Source organism: Hippocampus zosterae, chromosome 2 (assembly GCF_025434085.1).
Source record: "Hippocampus zosterae strain Florida chromosome 2, ASM2543408v3, whole genome shotgun sequence".
In the NCBI taxonomy this organism is placed as follows: domain Eukaryota; kingdom Metazoa; phylum Chordata; class Actinopteri; order Syngnathiformes; family Syngnathidae; genus Hippocampus; species Hippocampus zosterae.
This window is the reverse complement of record NC_067452.1, coordinates 33966481-33990390: the sequence shown is the minus strand read 5'-3', so window position 1 is coordinate 33990390 and position 23910 is coordinate 33966481. Positions and strand designations below refer to the sequence as shown.

Genomic DNA, 23910 nt, shown 5'->3' with positions numbered 1-23910 from the left:
TGTGACCCCAGATGTAGACATCCATGTCAACTCGATGGTTATTTGATGAGGCATTATTGGTTGTGACTATTAAATCTTCGATGTTGATTGATGGTTAATTAGAACATATAAAAGATTAAATGGAGGATTATAATTGGATTCATTATTAAGCCATTTGTTTTATTGTGTGCAAATAGTGCTTGATGTTCTTCATTTTGCATCCGTGCAGGCTTTCCTGCATAGTTCCATCCATCACCCAAACAATCGTATGCACAAAAGGAATTAACCGAAAGGCCTATAATGAGTCGCCGAGGCGTCCGCCTTGATGGTTTTATTATGGATTGGAGATGTTTAAGCAGAAGTTATGTCCTCACAGAAGTATTTGGGGAAATAGAACTTCAAACAATTACATTGTGCAGAGTGGGAATGCAGTAACGGCTGATTGATGATGAAGGAGATGCTTTGAGACGGCAGGCACTTCGGCCATTAATCTACAGAACTCTCGTCTGTGTTCATGGCAACCCCAGGCTCCTATTATTCATTTAGATGTTTCCCATTATCAGTTTGTTGTGAGAGTCTGCCTCTAAAACATTTGGAGGATGCTTTTGATGCCCCTTCCAACAACTCCTACATGCCCACTTAGCCACGAGTTCGAGGTGGTGAAGCCTCTTAACCGACACAGCCACCGTATTTTAGATGGATGTGTCCTTGAAGTGATATGTGGAACCTCTTTGCAAAACGATAAAGCAACTTCTCCGTCAATTAAGCAGCTCCCTTGGGTTTGTTTTGACACATCAAAGTGAAGAATTTAATTGAGGCATTGTGTATAAGTGGCCCTGTGTATAACAGGTCTTGAAACGCAATTAGATCTTTCCGCAGGTATACTGACTCCAAACATTTGCCTTGGGACGTCAGAAAGGTTCCAGGACTGGCGTCACAAAAGAGTATATAAATATAAAACAGTTGCCCTTGATGACCTGGCAGCTCAGTGGGATGGTCAGATCATTGTGAGCAGGCGTGTTGTCATGGTGAAGCGGCCACAAATTATCCTGCCTCATCTAATGCGCTAAATGAAGCAAAGGTGGCAGGAACTCTTTGAAGACCCGCTGGCGCAAAGTGAAGGGGGAAATGTATGGTTTGGCTTTGAAAAATAGCTGTTGTGAGAGAAGTCCTGCAATTTTTTTCTGACGCACTCTAAATAGTGTTTTATGTCAAAATTCTGTTCATAAAAGACCCCCCCCCCCCCCCCCCACCCCACCCGCATGTTATGATCTCGCGTTAAGGAACTTCTGATGTTGCAAGATAAACCTATGACTCATTTACTCACTCACCACCCTGGAGTCGAAACTTATATTTTTATGTCTTAAAAACGTCATCAGGTTCAGGATACATGTCTGAAGGACTGACGATGTCTGAGACATTTTTACAATGTAAATGTATTTTCAAAACAGAAGCTGTGATGATGCTACCTCGTGGAGGTAAGATTCAGTTCATCTCAAACATCCTGGCTTTGCTCTGCTGTGGAAATGGTACTCGGAGGTTATTAAACATCAATCAAAATGAGAGTCGTCATGTTATCAGCTCTCTCCATTTCGACTTCTCTTGTCAGTCAAAGATGTCAATTCCTGTAACCCCGCCAGGCTTGTCACCATGGTATCGATCCGAACGTGGGTGTTGTCAGCCAAGATTGTTCCTTCAGTGTGTGTTCATTTTGACTAAATGGAAAGGATTCCGTAAATAAAGCTAGCTGATGGAAAAAATGTTTGTTTCAAGTGAAAACTAAACAAACAAAAACATAATTTGAGTCATCAACCAAATTTGCTCTGCGACAGTATTTCAAAGTATGGGAACAATTTTGTGTCCTGCATTTGTCCTCTTGAGTCACTGACGGAATAACAAGCCATGTCAAGTTAAGAAGCCAAATCATATCTTTGCATTTTCAATTACCGTATTTTCTGCACTATAAGGCGCTTCGGATTATAAGGTACACCTTCAAAGAATGGCCTATTTCAAAACTGTTTTCATATGTAGAGCACACTGCATTATAAGGTGCATAGAATAGAAATGACAATAATGGCTGCGGTTGCACTATGCCTCTACTAGATGGCACTGAGATCGAGGGAATATAATACATGACAGCTTTATTTTTTTACAGCAAAGCCATGCAGAACTGGTCACAAACACGGACATGATACAAAAAAGACAAATGGCATTACAAAACAAATCAATGACAAATGTTCTGAAGGCAATTGATTCAACAAAAAGGCATACAAACCTTGTGGGCTCACATCCACAAAGGGCTAAATTTTCTTAGAAGTCTTGCTTGTTTCCTTCTTCCTTCGTTTAGTCAGAAGTTAACTCTTTTGGTATCATCTTCTTGTCATAATAGTTGTGCAGGGATCACAAGGTCGGTGTCTGTTTGAGTGTGCATTGTCAAATGCACATGTCGATTAGTGTTGGGCAAAACCCTTTTAGGTTACAATTACTTCCTGCGAATAATCACCAGATGCCATAGGAACATTAACAGAGAAACAACTCAATGGGGAATATAAAGAGACTGTAACTCCCTATATAAGGCGCATCGGACTAAAGGGCGCAATGTCAGCTTTTGGGAAAATTGAACACATTTAGCCCCACTTTTTAGTGTGAAAAATAGGGTATGGTGGTTATGTTGTTTATCTGTTGTGATGTATTTCATCATTTGATCCTTGGAGGAACAGCAATTCTAATTTTGGAAGGGGCATTCGAATGACCTTTTTATATACACGGAGGAGCCTGTGTGCCAATCCTACTACTGTTTTTGTAAGATTTTGTTCATATCTGTTTGTACTCGAATTTGTCAAAAGCAGACGGGTGTATGTGTGTCATTGTTACACTCAAAAGCTTAACTGTTATCCCCCCCACCCCCCGCTTTCAGCAAAGGTGCAACACCAATTGTAGCTTAAGAAAAAGAAAATCCATTGATGGCCTTCAAAAAAGGGTTTCACTTTCAATTGACTCTATTTTATTAAGACACGTTTGATTTGCTACTGCATGCCCTCAGTCTACAAGGCTAATTTTGTTCGAGCGTTTGGGGTCAGTGCTCAATGACTGCTCGATAAACATTTGCCCTTTCGAATGAAATAAAAAGTCTGTTTAAACTTCTCTTTGACCTTCTCATGTTGATTCACTCTTTGAGGTATTATACGACACGACTTTGAATATCCAACTTGAAATGGTCTCTCGTCTTTAAAGGGTCCCAAGCAGATTTGAGTAGGAGAAGGACAGCAGACCGCATGCAGTCTCATTCTTACATCATCATCCCCCGTGAAGTCACTGGCGGCTTCGCAGGGGGGAGCTTGTCCACCAGGAATATTCTCCAAATTAATGGTAAGTGAGCACTTTCAACCGCAGCCGACAGTTTGTGTTGTGCTCTGGCGCATCCGCTTTACCTTTCAACATATATCGAAGTGCCTTTGTGTGGGTGTATCTTAGCAATTAGCAATCAGTGTCTTTCACTGCCGGACTACTGACTGCCTTGATCAAGCCAACCGGATCAATTCCACATTGTGGCTGTTGGCTCCATCACTGACCCACTCCATTTTCAGCCTAATTGAGCCTGCAGAAGCTTCTCGGGTGGTGAGCCACAAGCTTGCTGTGTGTGTATGTGTGTGTGTGTGTGTGTGTGTGTGCTTGTGTGTGTACGCGTGTGTGCATGCATGCGCGCGGGCGTCGGAGTGTGTATGTGACGGTGTGTGTATGTCGAGCCCGAGCAAATGCACAACGGCGAGGAAACCACTTTTTCCTCTCACTTAAACAAGCAATGGCTAGTCAAGGATGTAGCATGTGATAATGCCTAGTGGAAAGTCGAAAATGAACACTCACACAAACTTTAAAGGCACTTAGCGGGGCTCAGACTTCAGCGAAGTATGGATTAGCATGAAATGATGCCCCGGCAATTGCTGCTTTTGACAAAATGTTTCTCTGAAGATGCATACATTATTTTGTTGAGAAATTAAAGGATGTCTCGTCTGCAAGGTCCCCAAAAGTGGAAAGAAAAAAAGGGAACTCAATTTCAATAGATATTTTCAAATATTACATTCCAATAATTTAGATTATAGTATGTCAAAACACTCAAGAAAATTTGTCTCTGGTAGTATGAGCTTCTCTCGTATCGGAGCAACTGCTTATTATAAAATACACAAATAGCATTTAGGGCATGTGAAGTTTAGATTCCACCCAAAGGCACTCGCTGGCTCAAAGTCCAAGTTATGCTTATAAACACAGTCGTTCAATTTTGGACATGCTTTAAATCCTTGCTTCTTTGACGAGCTGCGGATAAAAAGTTCATGTTTCTGATCTGTAAAAAGCACGAGTAGGGTATTTATCGAACTCCATATTCTGTGAGTTCTTTTCTGAACAGAGACATGACGTTAGAACCATATGATGTAAAATATACATGTCAGGTATGAAATAGCTGGAGGCTTCACTACGCGGCACAAATGTTAGTGTTATGTTATTTCTGTTTCTATTTTTAGATCTCATGCAGGGCCGCTTGCAGCGACATGTTGAAAACTCTTTACAGAAAGTGTACATTCTTTTCATAGGATACAAATAAAATTGGGCAATGTCATCCATGACAGTGCAATTTGTCTATGTTGAGTTCTCACATGTTTGCTCAGTTCAGTGGCATTTTGACAAGTGCCAGATGTTGGTGTGAGGGCCTTTACCCCGGTTCTATTATTGTAAAGTAACAATGATGAAGCTTAAATACGTTTTGGGACTACTCTACTTACCTCTGAAAATAATTATATATCGTCACCATTCCCCGGGACACTTATTTAAAACGACGTATTTTATGGTCAATGATTTCCTATACTGTACCGTATTTTCCGGATTATAAATCGCAGATGAAAAAAACATAAGTCGCACTGGAGTCCCATTTTTGGAGGGAAATTTATTTGATAAAATCCAAGCACAAGAACAGACATGTCATCTTGAAAGGTAATTTAAAATAAAAATAAAACAGACAACAACAGGCTGAATAAGTGTATGATATGCTAATGTTCCATAACGCATAAACATCGAACTGAGAACATGCCTGCTATGTTCACATAACATATTATGGGCTATATAGATAACTATAGCATAGAGAACATGCTCACAAGTTTACCAAATCATTATCGTCGATTTATCAACACAAGCCTAGAGCGCCCTCTTGTGGTTTAATGTGAAAATAACATATAATCAAATATACAATAAAATCACACATAAATCACTGCAGAGTATAAATTGCACCCCCAGCCAAACTATGAAAAAATGTGATTTATAATCCGGAAAATACGGTATATGTATATGTATATGCATATGTCTTATTCTAGATTGTGTTCCATATCGTGTCGCGGCTACCTTATCTTCAGAGCGGTGCCAATTTCTTATCGACTCAGACATGTTTGTACTGCATGGAAAAAATCTTGCTCAAAGCTTTCTCTCCAACTCCTTGCTAACTTTTCTTTGCTGCTGTTTGTCTGGATTGTGGCCAATTAGTCTCAGACAGTTTTACTCCCTCTGGGATTTGAACCTAGCTCACTGACTGTAGCGGCACACACAGCTAACTTTAATGCAGCCAGTGTGGAACTGATTCCACCTCTTCGGGCTATATTGTCTCACGGACGTAAGAAGGGGAAAAGGTGCACAACTTTGGGTGGAGCAAACCCAAAATCTGTGAGCATTCCCTGTTGAAAGTGCTCTTTAGCACTTTTTCATGTAGACCATTTCAGAGTGTGTTGGAAGTCATATGCTCAGGCAAGGTGTGACATCAAATTGTACTTGAAGTTTGGATGCATGCATACAATAATACAACAATAAAAGAGACTTCCAAAAAACATGTATTTAAATTGTCACAATCTTTTTCTTCCTCTTTTCTTTACCAATCACCCCCTGGCCAGTATTCATGAGTTCAATAAAGCAGGGTGACCAACCACTTTGCGTGGCTGCACAGAGAAATTTAACCGAAATATTTTTGGCATTTCATCGGATCGGCAGTGTAAGTCTACAAATACGTTTTAGAATGCTGGATTTGTCTGGATTTGAATCCAATTGAGATGCTGTGGTGTGACCTTAAACGGGCAGTTCATGCTCGAAAACACTCCAACATGGCGAAGTTGAAGCTATTAGGAAAAGTGGGCCAAAAGTCCTCCACAAGGGATGTGAAAGACTCATCACTAATTATCGCAAACGCTTGATTTCAGTTATTGCTGCCAAGGTTGGCACAACCCATTATTATGTTCAGGGGGCAATTTTGCGCCTTGATAAATCAAATTAGCGTTTCGAAACTGCATTTAGTATTTCCTTGAGTTGTCTCTGCATGATATTAGAATTGGTTCTATGGACTGAAACCTTTGTGTGCAAAGAACACAGAAATCACAAAGGGGGCAAATACTATTTCACGGCATCCGTACATTATTTTGATGTCATTCTTTAAACTGCCGTCGGTCTGCACATTGCCACTGGCCGACGACACATCTGCTGGTGTAAGGTATTTTCCAAAAAAAGGTGCGCTTGATCTTTTTCACAGGTTTAAATGAGATTCATGTCCACGTCTCTGGATTTTTTTTTCACAGCCTCTGTTCTCCATGAATCACGCCTTGTTTCTGCCGCTCCTTTTTTGTGTTCATTGCCAGTTTTTACCAGTGTGTATGTTACCTGTAATTAACTGCCAACCAATCCAAGATGTGTCTCCCCCCCCTCCCCAGTTAGTGAGGCTAGAATCCAGCTTCCCCACAATCCTGAACAGTATAAGCGGTCAAAACGTGCTGGATTTGAATCTTTTCTTAAATATGATGAGCTGCCATACTTTGGCTAAACCCCCAGTTCACTTTTTTTTTTTTTACAGCTTCACACTTTTTCTATGTACTGAAGCTAAAAAGATGCAATGCGAAGTGGCAATGATTTCATTCGTCCCCTGTTTCAACTTTGGCCATGTTGGAGTACTGTGGAAAGTGCAGGATTAAGAAATGCTCTTGTCAGAGTTTTTTTATTTATTTCTAACAGCAACATGGATGATTTGCATGAACCCTGCCAATAATTAGGCACTTCCTCTTAAAGTGGAAGCAGGGTTTGGCGCTTTTTCGGAAAAACAAAAACAAATTCAAAAAAATAGTACAAACAACCTACATCAATCAGAGTTAAAATAATAAATTCTAAACATTAAATATAATGATAAATCAGAACTAAGTTGATAAATAGAGAAAGGTATTGAAATATCCATTATGAATACAAGAGAAAGTTGACGCAAGAGTGCCAGGGTGAGGATGTATATAATCCCGATACAAACCAAAAGTTGTGAAAATATCACGGTTAAGAGCCTTAATGGAGACTTCTTCTTACTTTTTCTTTTCTGATTGATATAAAAATGATTTAGTAGATATAAACACATAACGGGGTAGGACTAGATAAGTTTTTTTACTTCATCCTACTCCCTTGAACATAATAACTGTGTTGAATGAAGACTGATTTCTTTCTTTTTACTTTTTTATCTACCTTATTTTCTGTCAAATTATTACTGTATATGTTTTATGTTCACTAAACAAACAAACAAAGGAGCTGAGGAGGGTGTGGATGTAGTGCCACCAGGAGGGGTTCCGGCCCAGTTGTAGTCCTGCCAGTTGTTTGACTCGACTCATGCCTGTGCACAAGCTGTCGGGTTTTTTTGCGCTCCAAAAATACTTTCGGAATTTTTTGCGCCTCACTCCCATTTGGCGAGCTTTTTCAAACATATGGTGGGAACAACAAAGTGATTAGAATGTATTCTCTTCAGTCAATATATTTCATGCTTGCATATGGTTTCTCCTTCGTAGCAAAGAACACCGCACAGGCGCAGAGATTGCAGGTACAAGAGAAACACCGGCCGGCGTACAGCTTTAGGCTCAACAACGCCACCATCTTGTCAGGGGGAAAAAACAAGCCCGACAATGGCCATCGCAAGCTGGAGTGTATGGCCGCTGTGCACCAAAAGGAAGCTTGTCAAACGACTTGTTTCACGGTGAGGTCACGCCGCATTTTGAGAGTGTGCCTAAAGTCCGTTGGAGCTGACTGCTCCATAATGGAAGATCTGTGTTTGTTGTCACTTAAATAGTCACGAGGTAAAGAAAGAGTTTTGCTTCTGTCTTACAAGTACTCACTAAGGAGGTTTCATGCAGATGTGGGGCATGTGTTCGGGGAGACTGCCATTTTTTTTTTCTTTACCATTGTCACGGTGGCACGCCCTTCAAAGCTCCTGTGCTTCAGCGATTGTACAAGTCGCTTTTAATTGTTCCTCCGTCTGTAGGTACAGCTTGTTCTTTCACCCGCGGGTGCACATGCTAAATGCCGGCGCTTTTTATTTCACACGGCCCTCTGTGCTAATTACTTGCAAAATAATAACTTTTGCTGAGCTAGTTCCTTCAGCTTCACTAAAAAGCACGATATTTTAGATCATTACGCTAAATACGCCAATTGGTTTTATTCAAAAAGACAATTATTATCATTTTTTTTTGTATTTACTGATTTGATTTAGTCACTCCAAGTGATGAATCTCAATTCATTTCTTGTTTAGGTTTCAAAAAAAAAATGTTCGCATTCACTCTAGATTTAGAGTGCCAATAAATTACAATTCATCGCTTGTTACATTATTTACATATAGTACAGCACGGTACTGCCTGTAGGGTAAAGTTCTGGCTGTCAGAAATTTACAGTTGGTCCAAACAGTGTCATGAAAAATTAACAATAGCCATTTGCTACGATAGCATGTTTTTGTTTGCTTTTTTTTCTTTTTCAAAACAATGAACACAGTCTTATCATTTGATATTGAATTGGCAGGTAATACTGATCTATAGAAGAATAACTTTAATGTCCTATTTATTTTTCTTCTGCTTTTATAATTACTGTTTTGGTGTTAGGATGGGGCTAAAGAAGTTCCTTTGACCAAAGAACCTTCCTGGGCCCCCTTCTTTCAAGATCTGAACAAGGCTGAGGGGATCAGCAACATGCTTTGCCACGCCATCACCACCTCGCATCAACTCTTTGCCAGCCTCGGCTCTGCTGAGTACATGGAATTTGCGCTAAAAAACCCTTTCAACACTCCTCAGACAGTCACCATCCACAGCAATGATCCTGAGCTCAGGTGAGGTTCCATCATTTACATTTGGGTTTTTTTTTCGCTGACAGAGAAAATGCAGCCAACTTTGTGTCCCAAATGCAGCACGCCGACTGTGAGCATGTGTTACCCGTGTAGTATGTGCTTGGAGTGTGAACTCCCGGTACACTGACAGTGTAAAAAGCTTTGCCCTGAAATGAAAACATGTTCACACTTTGTGGATGTGTTCCCCATAGGTGGTGAAGGAAAGGAAATATTGTACTTTAGATTCAAAGTTGCATCGACTCTTTCAATTGTGAAAAAGTGAAACATAAAAGTAAAAAAAAAAGTATTTATTTTTTTGTGATTCAAGAGTAGCTTTTGTCAACAGACTAAATGTTCTGTACCACTGAAAACAAAATATCACTTCTGCAGAGGTCTGTAAACTAGCATCATGACACATGATTTTGAGAAAAAAACCCCAAATGAATACAAGCATTTCAAGCTAAATTGCAAAAGGGGATGAAAAGCACACCAAAGAGGACTACAATTTAATCCTACAATTTATTTCTGAGACTAAAACAAAATATTTTTAAAGATAAAATTTGATTGAAACTGATGGGATACAATACTATTCTTAAATAAATCTACTTAAAAATTCGATAACTATCCCTCAAAATTATACAAATTAAAACTGAACATGCTGCTAAAAAAAAGTTAATCATATATTTAAAAAAAAAAAAGTTAAAGCTGTGCGGAGATTAAGCTTCCATTTAAAATTCCACCAATTTGTCATTGAAAAATACAGTGCGTTGCCCGTCGACTGTACAGTTTGAAAATTATGATTTGCTCTTCACCCATGACAATGTACTGGCTGATAGCGGCATCAAAAACAGGATGCCGGACTAAAAATTAAAATCCCGTTTGATGAAAATGATAATGGAGTGCACTATATATCAACAGTGACCACCCAAAGAGCTTTGCAAAGCCTCACCCAAAAAAAATAAAAAATGTACAGTACTGTGGGGGCACGCTTGTAGCTGCCCGCTTCTGTTCTAACGACTAAAACCCCTAACGGCAAGTCCAATTAAAAAACAAAAACAATTAAAAAAACTATTTGTACGCCAGTACATTCAAAGGCAGACTTCCACTTTGTGTTATTTTCCAATATGACTGAATGGGCTTCACACTTGCATTTGATGACAAGTTTGCTTGTGCAGATTACTTCATGCAGTTTGCTAAATGTCGTTCTGGAAACAAAGAGCCGTTTAACGAGAATCGTATCCAGTTCACCATGGGGGCAGCGCAAGAATAATGCTGATGAAATGCTGAGTACTGTTTAATATAGTCCCCTGTATTGCAGTCATTATGATTCCTGGATCACCCGAGCTTTGTATCTTGCTTTGTTTATTTTCCTTTGCGTTATTGTTAATCTGTACACACAAACTCGCCCGTTCGGGATTCAGCTCATGCCCGAGTTTTGGATTAACATACATCACATTGATCAACAAATGCTGGAGAGCGCCACGGATGATTCATTATGGCATTAGCCCAAGCATCAGGTTTACCGAGTCTAAGTGCGACTCATCCATCTTTGCATCTGTCTTCTTATAAGCTATTGCTCCTTGACGTTCTTTATTATTATTATTTTCTGAGATTTGTTCTTCCAACAGTTAGAAATGTTTTCATGTTGGGGTCCGTTAATTCTTGGTCTGTAAACTCTAGATTTATTTAGGGGGGCTAATGAATCTATTTTATGGAAGTTTTGACAATTGCAACAGTCGGTTCCTCAATGAAACAAAAGCTCATGTTTTTAATGTCACTTGTGTGCGATATACTCTCCATCCAGTGTCATCACCAACACAAAAGAGTGGCAGTACTTTAAAGAACTGACCAAAACACCCACTTCGCTGGAGGAGGACATGTTTCACGAGGAGGAAGGAGCTCCTGGGCCAAAGGTTTACCTGCGACCTAAGGAGACCGTTCATATCCCACTCAAATACCAGAGCTTCCTGTGTGACCACAACATGACTCCTCAGGTAAAGTTGAGAGATTTCATCCATTTTCTGAACCGCTTTGTCTTTACTAGGTTTGCGGGGGTTGTTGGATCCTATCCCAGCTGTCTTCGAGCAGTAGGCAGGGGACACCCTGAACCGGTTGCCAGCCAATCGCAGGGCACACAGAAGCGAACAACCATCCGCGCTCACACTCGCACAATTTAGAGCACTGGTGTCAAAGTCAAGGCCCGGTGGCCAGATCTGGCCCGCCACATCATTTTATGTGGCCCGCGAAAGAAAATGAACCATGTCAAGTTCCATGATGCTTGCTAAAGTCTGAACCAAAATTTCAAATTGTCATATGTAATCCAGCGGCCCGGTAGTCCAGTGGTTAGCACATCGGCTTCACGGTGCAGAGGTACCGGGTTCGATTCCAGCTCCGGCTTCCCTGTGTGGAGTTTGCATGTTCTCCCCGGGCCTGCGTGTGTTTTCTCCGGGTGCTCCGGTTTCCTCCCACATTCCAAAAACATGTGTGGCAGGCTGATTGAACATTCTAAATTGTCCCTAGGTGTGACTGTGAGTGCGAATGGTTGTTCATTTCTGTGTGCCCTGCGATTGGCTGGCAACCGGTTCAGGGTGTGCCCCCGCCTACTGCCCCAAGACGGCTGGGATAGGCACCAGGACCCCCCGCGACCCTAGTGAGGATCAAGCGGCTCGGAAGATGAATGAATGAATATGTAGTCCACAATAACAGTCATTATTCTTGACTTCTGATTTTAAAACTAGTTATCCATCAATTTGTTGTGCCCTGTGTATGTAATATTTATATGGAATTCCTAAAATTCATAATGGTCCTCCAAGGGAAACTACAATGTGGCCCGTGACAAAAATGAGTTTGACACCCCTGATTTAGTGTTCAGTCAGCCTGCCATGCATGTTTTTGGAATGTGGGAGGAAACCAGAGTACCCGGAGAAAACCCACGCAGTCATGAGGAGAACATGCAAACTCCACCCTGGAAGGCCGGAGCTGGAATCAAACCTGGTACCACTGCACTGTGAAGTCGATGCGCTAACCACTCAACTACCGGGCCACCAGAGTTTTCATTATTTATTTACTTATGATTTGCATGTCATTTTATAACACCGGATTTTTTTTTTTATTCATGTCACCGTTTCGGCAAACGACAGCCCGTTGGACAACAACTTTTTCAGTGCATGGCTACGTAGGACGTGCGGATTTGCGTGGGTTTGGGGAAAAGTGGCACGATTCGTCCTTTTGATAACAATGTTTCATTTTCGTGGATGGTACAGGCAGCAAGCCAGGCTTTAGGTCGAAGTCATGAAAAGGGGAGCGGCAGCCGTGTGGGGTTTTAGTGAACCAGACGTTTTGACTTTCAGGTTAAAAAAAATAGCCATCAAAATAACTCATATTTCAGAGGAAATGTAATAGCCGTTATGCCAAAGGTAATATTTCATCCGATATATCGTTAACTGTGGAAATCTTGAAATAGCATGATGATGGCCTCTTTAAAACAAATACCCCCTGTGAGAGGTGACTCAAAACCGATCAATATTTTCAAGGTCGTTTTTCATGTCCCGCTTTTGTATTGAGTCGTGCAAGCGTAATTCCTATTGCGCCTCGTTTGATTTTGCCCTTTGGGTTTTTTTATGTGAGAACCTAGCGGAAGATGGGCAGTGTAACTGAAAGGTGCTCATATGTCACTACACCTAAATAAATTTTAACCACTGCTGATGTCGCAGCCGGCACTAGCTTGTAAACAGGGACTGACACTCAATACTTGATGCCAAAAGGACAAACTGTCCTATTAATTACATCCTCATGCTTTCATCTGTTGGTTGTGATCGTTTGCGTTTGTTAATTTATTTATTTCTGACTTGAGGTGCAAAATATAAGATATCCGACGCAGTCGTTCTCGTCCGGGCTTGACAGATGATCAATTTTGATAAGCATTCTGTGTCTTATCATATCCTCACAGGGGCCGAGCTTTCTACCTCCAAGCAAAAGTTCGAATGCGGCTAAGAAGATTCCGTCCAATATCGTTCCTGCCAAAACCGTCAAGGTAAGGCGTTTGCGTCATTGTGCTGGAGATCTCGCTGTGGAGGATCATGTTTACCTCCTATCTGATTTTCTTCTCAGCTGCAAGAATTCTTAAGACGGAACTTCTTGCCGTGTGTATAGCCTCCGCCTTCCTACCCTTCTCCGCCGCCGCCGCTTTGAAGTGCCAACTATTTCCAAAGTTACACTAGCCAGACAAGTGAGGGTGTCGAGCAAAATTATACGCTGGGAATCACATTTATCTTGTTTATCTTACTGAACTTTTTCAATTTTTTTTTCTTTATCTCCAACTGGAAATGTCAGGCTCAAGCGTTAAAGTGCCTCTAAAAGGAGGACAGTTTGACACGTCTGGCTAATCGAGTTAAATGAAGCATGCACGCTAAGTATGGCTAAAGTTACTTTTCCATTTCACACGCCGTTAATAATACGTAAGAAGGGAGGAACAATGTCAATTTAGTACATTTCTATTGGATGAACTTGTGATAAGACCATGTGCTTTTTTTTTAAAAAATCTTCCTGTGATGTAATTTACTCCACAGCCGCATCATATTACTGCTGTCAGCAAAGATTATTTCTGCTACAGGAGATTGCACTTGGAATTTGTATTTTATGCTGCTCTCATGAGGCATGGGAACAGATTTCATTCGATGTTAAACGCTTACAGACTCCAACGTCACCTGACGTGCTAATCGGCAAACATGTCTCAAAGAAGAAAGTACAATAGAATAGATGAGGACAAATTGCTTTTTTTGCAAATCTGTATTCCGTTGACTTTGTTTTTTTTAAAAATGTTTTTTAATTCATTTTATTTTATGCATATGGTATATGTATTATTTGCGTTGTTTGTTTCATTCAAAATTGATATTTTGGAATGACTAGGAATAGGTTATATATGAATAACAATAATGCGGGTTACAGTGCAGTGATTTATTCTTTTTTTTCTTTCTTTTTTAGATGAGGACAAGTTGCTTTTTTTGCAAATCTGTATTCCGTTGACTTTGTTTTAAAAAAAATGTTTTTTGATTCATTTTATTTTATGCATATGTATTATTTGCGTTGTTTGTTTCATTCAAAATTGTTATTTTGGAATAACTTTGGAATAGGTTATATAGTAATTACAATAATGCGGGTTACAGTGCAGTGATTTATTCTTTTTTTTTCTTTCTTTTTTCTGGGGGGGATTGGAGGGGCGGGGCTCCAATATTATTGCAGTCACTAGGCAGCGAAGGCGTTTTCACACTGCACTTGGTTTTCTTAGTGGGAGAGCGCTCAAGGACAACCTCATCCCGGTGCGAGCGAGCCTTTATTTTGGTGTGATTTGGTGGCAGCGAACCAGGAAGTAACATGCAGGCGTTTCCCTTTGATCGTTCTATTGCTGTTGGCACTCTGAAATCACTCCACCGGCCTCTCACCTGTTGGATGCAACTTCTGACATCAACATAAAATTCCACGCAAGTTCCATCCTCAAGCCATCGTAGCACCTGGACAATGAATCAGGCTTACTCCCTCATTCCCAAAACATTCACGTCAGGGTCATTGATTGTTTATATACGGGAGTGTGTGTGGTTGTTTGTCTCTAATGTACCGGGGGATTGAATGGTGACGATTTCAATGTGTACACCGCTTCTCGTGGCTTCTCAATTGGTAAAGACTCCAGTTTACCAATGACACTGAATCAGAAAAGCAGTATGAAAAAATGGAGATGCAGTCATCATAAGTTCAAGTCAAGTAAAGTCAAGAGTATTTATAGAGCACTTTCAAACAGCCATCTCTGCATACAAAGTGCTGTACATACACAATAAACAGTAAGACGAAATGGTACGACGAAACAGTAAGACGAAATGGTAATAAAGGCGGTAGAAAGCACCAAGCAGTAAAATCATGCTGAGTCGAACGCCAAAGAATACAAGTGGGTTTTGAGGAGGGCTTTAAAGATGGGCAGCGAGGAGGCTTGCCGAATGTTCAGTGGGAGGTCATTCCAGAGAGAGGGACCAGCAACAGAAAAGGCTCGATCCCCTCTGAGCCTCAGTTTAGTTCTTGGTACTTCCAATTATGTCTGGTCCACAGACCTGAGGCGCCGGGCAGGTGTGTAGGGGCAGATGAGCTCAGAGATGTAAGGTGGCGCGAGATTATTTAGAGATTTGAAAACAAAGAGGAGGATCTTGAAAATAACTCTAAAATGAATGAATGGGGAGTTATTTGTGTTGAGTACACAACCCGGTCTCATTTGCCCCGTTTCATGAAATAATGACCCAGCTTCCAATGGGCGTGTTGCCATTTGTCTTGTGGTGTCAGAATTGCTCCACCATGCGAAGAAAAACAAACGAGACTCCTGTCGAGGTGAACAAGGTCAGACAGGATGCCAAGCTTTGGTGCCACTATTAGTCAGAACATCGCCATGACCGCATATGGTCAGCACAGGCCTGCGAAGCTGATCCATCAGTTATTTGCACAGCTGCGGTTTGGCATTAAATCAATCCTGTCAGTTTTGAGATTCAATACCCCAAAATGTGCAAGTATGAATGTACAGTATGTACTGAAATCAACCAAATAATTCGAGCGAACTTACTTGACGATCTATCTCCAGGTTTCTTTCAAAGCAGAAAACGGTGACCCCATCGCCATCTGCCAGGTGATCGTGGAGCCATCGCCTCACACTGTCAATCAGACGTTCCGACTTTACCACCCGCAACTCAGTTTCCTCAAGAAGGCCATCCGCTTGCCGCCCTGGCACACCCTCTCTGGTAGCACAGATCTCCACTCCTTCACGCTTCCAAATGTATTTCTGTTTACGGTAGCAATTTTCAAGTCACTGCATCTTATGAAACCCTTTACAAACGTTCTTGTGAAATTTTCAATCAATTTTCAGTCATGCATTTAAAATTCACGGCAGCACTTTGAGGACCTTTTCCTTAAATTTGCAATCCGTTAGATTCCGTTACATACTCTAAAGCGCCTTATAGTGCGGAAAATACGGTCAAAGGTTATTCTCATTCTGCTTCTGCTTATCCGTTTGTGCACTAATATGCCGTTTTTAAATCTGATCTTTCTTTTTAACGCGTGAACGTGAAGCCGTCGGAGGCACGGATGCCGAGACTCACATTTCTGTACGCTGCAGTGACCCAAACGTCATCTGTCAGACCCGAATGATGGTGAGAGAATGACTCACTTTTCCACAGTATATAAACATCTCAGCCCACACTAATGTAAGCGGGGGGGGGGGGGGGGGGGGATTAATTACTAAAGTGATAGCTTCAGCACCATCCTTTGTTCAAAGGCAGAGTGCTATTCTAGCATTCTTTGTAATGAGCTGAGTACCTTTTTTCTGAAGCACAAAGAAGGCTCGAGTCTTTACCCAATTGAATGCTTTCAACATGCTTGTCTGTTATTTATGGTAATTTCTACCCACTTATTTCCCCCCTTACTTTTACCCATTTATTAGTTTCACTCTTGTCACTAGGAGCCAGGAGAGCCTCAGGATGTGTACTTGAAAGTACCCGGAGGTCCGAGTCCCAACATCAAAATGTTCTTTGTGATGGTTTTCACGTGAGTATTCTTACAGTGCCCCTCCCCCACCCCCCGAGTGTCTTGACTATTTTATGAATGTCCTGTAAAAGCAGCTTTTATGATGACGGCAATGCGCGATTTTTTTTTTTTTTCCTCTGTCAGAGGGGTCACATTTTGACATATTTGCAATTATGGTCTGGCGTAGAATGTTAACGAAGTGGCTGTTGTTGGGAGAGAATTTAGAGTGGCTTATTCATACATCATTGAAGGTCTTTGAGGTCACAAATGTTTTTGAACCTTGTTCAAATTTGGTGTTTGAAAGAAGAATTATGCATTTTATTTTAAGATGTCCTTTGGCGCGCACAAGTACATCATAAAATTACAGGGTAACATTTATTCAAAAGAAAAACTGAGAACACAGAACAAAAAAACTGATTTTCGGGAATATGAGGGTCAGAAAAGATGTGTTTTGAATAGGACCTCGGATTTCATCCTTCGCAAGAACTAATTTCTTTTATTAATTGTGGTAAAGATTCAACAGCATCCTACATTTTTTATTTCAGATGACCTTGTTGTTGGATCCCGAATATTTTGGCGAACAAACCTGGAGGGTACATATGAATTAGTGGTGGTTGTCAGTAACCATTGATTTTCTAGTTTTGTTTATTCATAATATGTGGAGGTGATAAAATACGATGTCTCATAAGTTATATCACATCCACGCGTTGGATCTGGACTCACTTAAAATTATTACCATTACGTACTACTTCTCTCTGCTGTTTAATTAATGTGTACAATGGGCTTTTACTGCCGTTGTCTGAGGGAACACAATAATCATCCCACGCCATGTCTTCCATATGGAAGCCTGGTGGAAATATTTGGACAAAAGGGACATTCTTGTTCAGCGTCAAAATTCCCCAAATGACTTAAAAGCGTCTTCCAAAAGGACTCTGAATGCTCTTTAAGTGCCGTAGTCACGGAGCAGTGCTGAGTATGTGACTACATCGCCTCCCACTCTCAGCCCTCAGTCTCGGCTCAAGCCGCTGAGACTTGAATTCCCTTCTCCTCAGCAGTGGGAGGAAGATGATGACGATGAGAATGAGGATGCTGATGATGATGATGATGAAGGACGGTGGTGACAAGCGTTGGCTGATCATTAAAATGCAAGTGCGCCAGGAGATCAGCCTCCCTCATCTTTGACCTATTGATGCCTTCGAGGAGTGGGGGTGGCCGGGATGCTTTCATTTACTGTATTTGTTCCTGATGATGTTTTCCATCCACAGTGATAAGTGGATGACCGCCCCTTCGCAGATGTGGCAGGTTTACGTGCACTTTGTGGAGCGGGTGGATGTCAGCTGTGTCACCGGCCAGCGGAGTTGTCAATCACTGGTGCTGAGGGGGAGGCAGGCTGCTCGCAAGGTCAAATGTTTCTCATCACATCCCCAGGAGATTGAGGTACAGAGCCAGTTTGTAAATGTAGTGCCTAGAAAGTTACAGGATCGCTCTCATTTGAATCTGGTTCCAGTTTATTACGTTTGTTACATTCGGTTCTCTGCCTGTAATCCTTATTGAGGGCATCCGCACAGTCATTTCCATCTCGCTAGCACTCACATAGCAAAATGGTTTTTGGTTTTTGAGTTGTATGGCCACTTCTGTGAACCGCACAGGGTGCTCCTCATTCACAAACCAACATCAATACCAAATGCATTATTTTTAAAAAAAATACATAAATAAGGTACCACACACTACAAGTCAGTTTTATTTGTATAGCCTTGAGAACAATAGGGTCAAAGTCAAGGCCCGGGGGCCAGATCTTGTCTGCTACTTCATTTTATGTGGCCCATGAAAGCAAATCGTGTGTGTGGACTGAATGATTCTAGCTGAAATATCAAATTGTCACCATCAAAATGTTGATATATCACGAGCGTTTTTGTTACTGATCCCGCTTTTCAAGAAAATATTTTTACTTGGCTCCGATTTCAAGACGAGTCATTCATCAGTTTGTTTTGTATAAAAGCATTGAGCGTATTTTCCGCATGATGAGGTGCTTCGGAGTATAAAGCGCACCTTCAGTGAATGAAACTTTTCAGTGAATTTAAAACTGTTTTCATATATAGGGCGCACCACATTATAAGTCACATAGAATAGAAGCCACAATAGTGGCTGCAGTTCCATTTTGCATCCACTAGATGGAGCTACGCCAAAGGGAATGCAATACAATACAGCTTTATTTTTATTGCGCTTTCACAACTGCTGCAGCTGTAACCAAGCGCTTTACAGAACATTTAAAATAGTACGTCCAAGAAATGAGAATATTGATCCATATATAAGGTGCATCGGTTTATAAGGGGCTCTCTCGGTTTCAGTGTGCGGAAAATATGATATTCCCTTTTAAAACTAATTTTCGATTTTTTTTATTAAGTCATTATTCAACTAGAGTGACTGCACCTCCAGTGGCTTGTCTCTACATTTCTCCACTTCAAAGTCTGCATCTTGCCAGGAAAGGTTCAAATACGTGCATGTGTGCTTGCGCCACTCGTTTGGCAATCCTGCCTCAAGCTCATCTCATCAGCTCCTGTTTCACGAGTCAAAATGGCTTCACCGCCATCTTGTTCCTCCAATCTGACCCAAGTCTGCGCCCCTTAGTTTTTCTGAGTGACCCTAGGGTATCATTAGGTAGCGGCCGCGTTGCCTCGGCGTATCTGTGTTAGCGTGCCAAAAGCTCGTGTGTCTTTGAGTAGACTGCGTACCTGCTCTCATTAAGTGGATGGTCTCTCTAGAAAATGTTTTTGAGGCAGATGGAGCGTGTGAACCATGAGGTGCAGCGAAAAACTGGCATGCATTGCTGCACTTTTGGACGGCAGCTGCTCATTAATAGATGGAGCATCATCACGCTGCCTGTGTTGCTGTTGTCTCTTTCTCGGATTTCCTCTCTCGTCAAACACGTTTTAGTCTAATTGTGTAGATATGTAACAGACTGTGGCATTTCCTGATGCTAGAAGAAGTTGACTAGTTTCGTCTTCTGTCTTTCCGTTGCACAAAGCACGTCTTGATTTACTCTGCAAAGCCTTAACTTAGTGTGATATCATAACATGTTTCTTGGCCGTAATGACCTTCTCGCAAAAGACAATGCTTCCCAACACGGTGGTGAAGTTGGATACCATGTCTGCCTGATTATTGAGAGGTCCTCAGTGGAATTTTGGCTCAGGCTCTCTCGTAATAGTTTTGCATGTTCTTGCGTTGCTTGCGTGTGGCTCTTCTCTGGGTGCTCCCACTTCCTCTCATGTTCAAAAATCGTGCATGTTAGGTTCATTGAAGACTGACTCATTTTAAAAGTGCGGAATCCAAAACTGATCTCAGTTTGTCTGTATCACATCAGGTTTTTGAGCTATGGCAACCTCTTTTTTTTTTTTTTTAATCTGAAATAAATGTGGATGTGGGCGGCCCGGTAGTCCAGTGGTTAGCACGTCGGCTTCACAGTGCAGAGGTACCGGGTTCGATTCCAGCTCCGGCCTCCCTGTGTGGAGTTTGCATGTTCTCCCCGGGCCTGCGTGGGTTTTCTCCGGGTGCTCCGGTTTCCTCCCACATTCCAAAAATATGCCTGGCAGGCTGATTGAACATTCTAAATTGTCCCTAGGTGTGAGTGTGACCGTGGATGGTTGTTCGTATCTGTGTGCCCTGCGATTGGCTGGCAACCGATTCAGGGTGTGTCCGCCGCCTACTGCCCGGAGACAGCTGGGATAGGCTCCAGCACCCCCCGCGACCCGAGTGAGGATCAAGCGGTTAGGAAGATGAATGAATGAATGAATGAATAAATGTGGATGTACGAAATAAAGATGGAATAGCTACAAGCTTTGAAAACTGAACTTGAAAGCCTTAAACAAAATTGAACTTTCAACCGTATGCCCATGGTTGCACTGAATAAATGAATAAATAAATAAAGTGGTCCACTATACTGGTGATCAAGTTTTGACTGTGGGGTGAGGGCACTTGGATCTGGGATTACTTTGGTGTGCACCTCCATCCTAATGAAATCAAAAGCCAATCTTTTTGCACCGTTGCGTGCACGCCACCGGGTCAATGTTTCTCACTCCAAACCCAAATAAATTTGTCTTACTTGTTAGAAATAAAGTTATGTGATTGAATTCTCACGCATGCATAAAGTACCGATATGGGACATGTTTTCCTTGAAAAAAGAGAATACGGCCTGGGGAAGGAAAAAAAAGACGACAGATGTATTTTTAAAAGATTCCAGCATATGCATCACAGTGGCTGCTTTGATGTGACTCTCAGCAGGATGAGTCGCTGTGGAACGCGTTGTAGGAGTCTTATGAAACGGGATAACGCTCACCAACAGAGAATAGTTTTGCTTTTCTCAACAGATTAAAACAAACAAAAACAAACTGTGATGCAATTCATTTTCATTTTCAATGTCCTGCTGTCTCCCTGCACCCGAATATTTTGTGATTGGTATTTCCTCCCGAGGATGTGCTTTGATTTTTGCTGGTCATACCTATATTAGTGACATCATCAGATTCTTTTTAATCTTCTTCACAGGTCAACCCTGGAGGTGTTTTCCTATTGCCCCCTGCAGGAGTGCAAGAGCTCCAACTGAAGGTGCAGCCATGGCGGGCAGGCAGTCGCTTCCTGTACGTGAACGCGGTGGACGTGGACCAGAGGCAGTTAGTCACCGCTTGGCTACTGTGTCTCAACGTAAACAGGCCTGTGCTGTCCAAGGTGAATTGATTAAAGTCGCCTTCTGCCAGACATTCCGACAAGACGCGCCGCATGTTGCTTTCATCAAAGAAGCACTCACCTTGTCCATCCAGTCAACATAGTGACCTTGTCAGCTGATTGGGGCCTGTTCTGACCGTCTGACACATTGTACATCTAATCCAGTTTAGATTCCGAACCTCTGTTGTGAGCTCTCAACTTTACGCAAGGTTTTGCATCGAGTCCAAATACATTTGAAATGTTGTGTACCAGTGACGTTCAAATATTCATAACTATCCCAGAAACGCAAAGCAAACATAGGTAATGACAGCGCATGAATAAGTGAAATTATGTGGAAGATGTTGTCAGAGGGGTTTGTTTACATTCCAGTTTTCTGGGTCTCTGCACAGGGAAGTGGTTTCATGTGACTCTTCTGTTTAATTGACATGTGAAATTGCCCCTGTGCGTGTGTGTGTGTGTGTGTGTGTGTGCGTACGCAGGCGTTTGAAGTATGTGTCCCAGTTAGCAGTGGTCGTGGCAACTCCAAAAAAATCACCTACACCAACCCTTACACAAGCGGCCGCACCTTCCTTCTCCATTCCGACCATCCGGATTTGCTCCAATTCAAAGAGGAGAAATTCCAGGTGAGGTGAGACAGGGAAATTTAATCTGAATTTATGCCCTATGAAATCTTTCTGGTTTTATATCATTGGCAGGATATAAGATTGAATGCAATCTTTTACACTTTACCTTAAATGTAAGTATTACATTCCACGGTCAGATTGCCAGTATCGTACAAACAGGATCAATGTTATTGGGATTAAAAAAAAAAAAAGAGATGAAAATAAGATCACCACATGAAACTATGACATCACTGAACGAACAACTCATGAAGAACAAGTAAAAAAATGCATCATGCCAAGTGAATTTATGTCCCAAAAACAATTTGAACAATAAGTTAATGACTGGTCTAAAAGCTAAAGTCAGCCAATCACAATCATCTGACGAAGGCTCAAGCAGCTCACATTGCATTAGATCAGCCAAAGTACGGGGCTGAGTGGCCAACTGTGATTACTTGCAAGGACTATGCTTATGATCATATTGTTAGCGGAATGACTGGCATGAGTATCGAGACATGAAACTGAGTCCATAATGTACAGCCCTCCTCTCCTGTCACATTCATGCGTTCATATCCAACTTTGAGGTGATTTCTAGAATTTCGTTCCCGCAATTGTGATGCAGAAACCTTTCAAGCCACTTCAATATTTTAATGAGCATCTTTTAAATAGGTCACGTGACTTCAGTGCGGGCATCACAGGTTCAGTTCCTGCTGGTCCATCTCTTCATGTGACGGTCTGTGGTCTCCCTCACACACAAAGGCAATGGGGATAGACTCTAGCTGCCCTCCATAGTTGGTCACACTAAATAAAGACATGGTGAGAAAATGAAGAAGTCAAAATAATGGATGCATGTGTGTGACAAATGTTCGCGCATCCAGACAAAAACTAACAGGTTGAATGCTGTATGCAGAGATGGCAATTTTCCGCGGATACGCGGAAATCCGGCGTTTTATTTCTTAAATTGATCATTTTTGTGAATCGTCTAAATCAGTTGTGAAAATTTTAGGTGGGGGGGTCAGGTACCTTATCCTTGAGTTTTCACGAGCGCTCCCGATCAGTCTGTCCATCTTCCGATTGTAAACAGCCCTGCGATTGGACGTGTAGGATGTCTTACTTGTTGTGATTGGTCGCCCCCTCCAGGCCACGCCCCTTTCTGCTTTTTTTTCCCCATCACTAGCCATTGCCATCCCTGTGTATGTAAATAACATGTTTTACCAACCACCTAGTTGTAGTATTTCCAAGCAGTTGTAGACATGTCCAGTACGTGACAGCTTTGCTCTTGATTCTCATGTTGAGTCTTCAGGAAAAACAGAAGCGAGCTCACAAATACCTTTTCTGTCATCGAGCAGGAAAATGAGTAAAAGCCGACTTGAGTCACACCCAAGTAGGAGTCGTTGCTGTTATTGCAGCTCTTTTGATGAGATGTGATAAAAGGGAAAAACAAATGACAAATCCTATTAACAATAAAAACCAGTGAGATGCAATGGGAGTCTTTTTCCACATAAACTATTAAGGAGCAATGCTGCTTCTGTCCGGGACCACGCGGCATCAATTAGCTTGAGAGAGAGAGGAAGGTGTGGGCCCTTTGTTTTATTTCATGGTGTTCGCAACGCTCCAGGTGTCTAATAAAGCATTAAGCCTGCCAGCAGCAGTTAGCAATTGTGGGGCTCTTTTGCTTCCTTTCTCATATGACTTGTAATAAAAGAACACATTTTCATGGGGGTGGGGAGGGGGGCGGGTGAGCGCAGCAGAAATCAATACTAATAAGCTTTTGGGGCATATAAATCTTCCACGTAGACCCAACCGTCACATGCTAGAATGCAGAAGTAGAATAAACATAACGATGAAGGGAAATTGGGCACATGGGATGGCAGAAAGTGAAAACAAAATACATACACACATATATAGGCAGGCGGCCCGGTA

The 23910-nt window shown here is 41.7% G+C and overlaps 1 protein-coding gene across 2 annotated transcripts in view; it reads left to right on the top strand.

Moving 5' to 3' along the window:
* Positions 1-23910, top strand: part of nphp4 (nephronophthisis 4) — a 126044-nt gene that overhangs the window by 98282 nt on the left and 3852 nt on the right. The window contains exons 18-28 of one of the 2 annotated variants that reach the window (XM_052057341.1): positions 3214-3348; positions 7818-8002; positions 8898-9121; positions 10923-11112; positions 13068-13151; positions 15735-15891; positions 16220-16299; positions 16608-16693; positions 17938-18109; positions 21212-21391; positions 21868-22016. In XM_052057341.1, coding sequence (XP_051913301.1) covers positions 3214-3348; positions 7818-8002; positions 8898-9121; positions 10923-11112; positions 13068-13151; positions 15735-15891; positions 16220-16299; positions 16608-16693; positions 17938-18109; positions 21212-21391; positions 21868-22016 — 1642 coding nt within the window. The remainder of the gene's footprint in view (positions 1-3213; positions 3349-7817; positions 8003-8897; positions 9122-10922; positions 11113-13067; positions 13152-15734; positions 15892-16219; positions 16300-16607; positions 16694-17937; positions 18110-21211; positions 21392-21867; positions 22017-23910) is intronic. The other variant, XM_052057339.1, reaches the window with a different exon arrangement.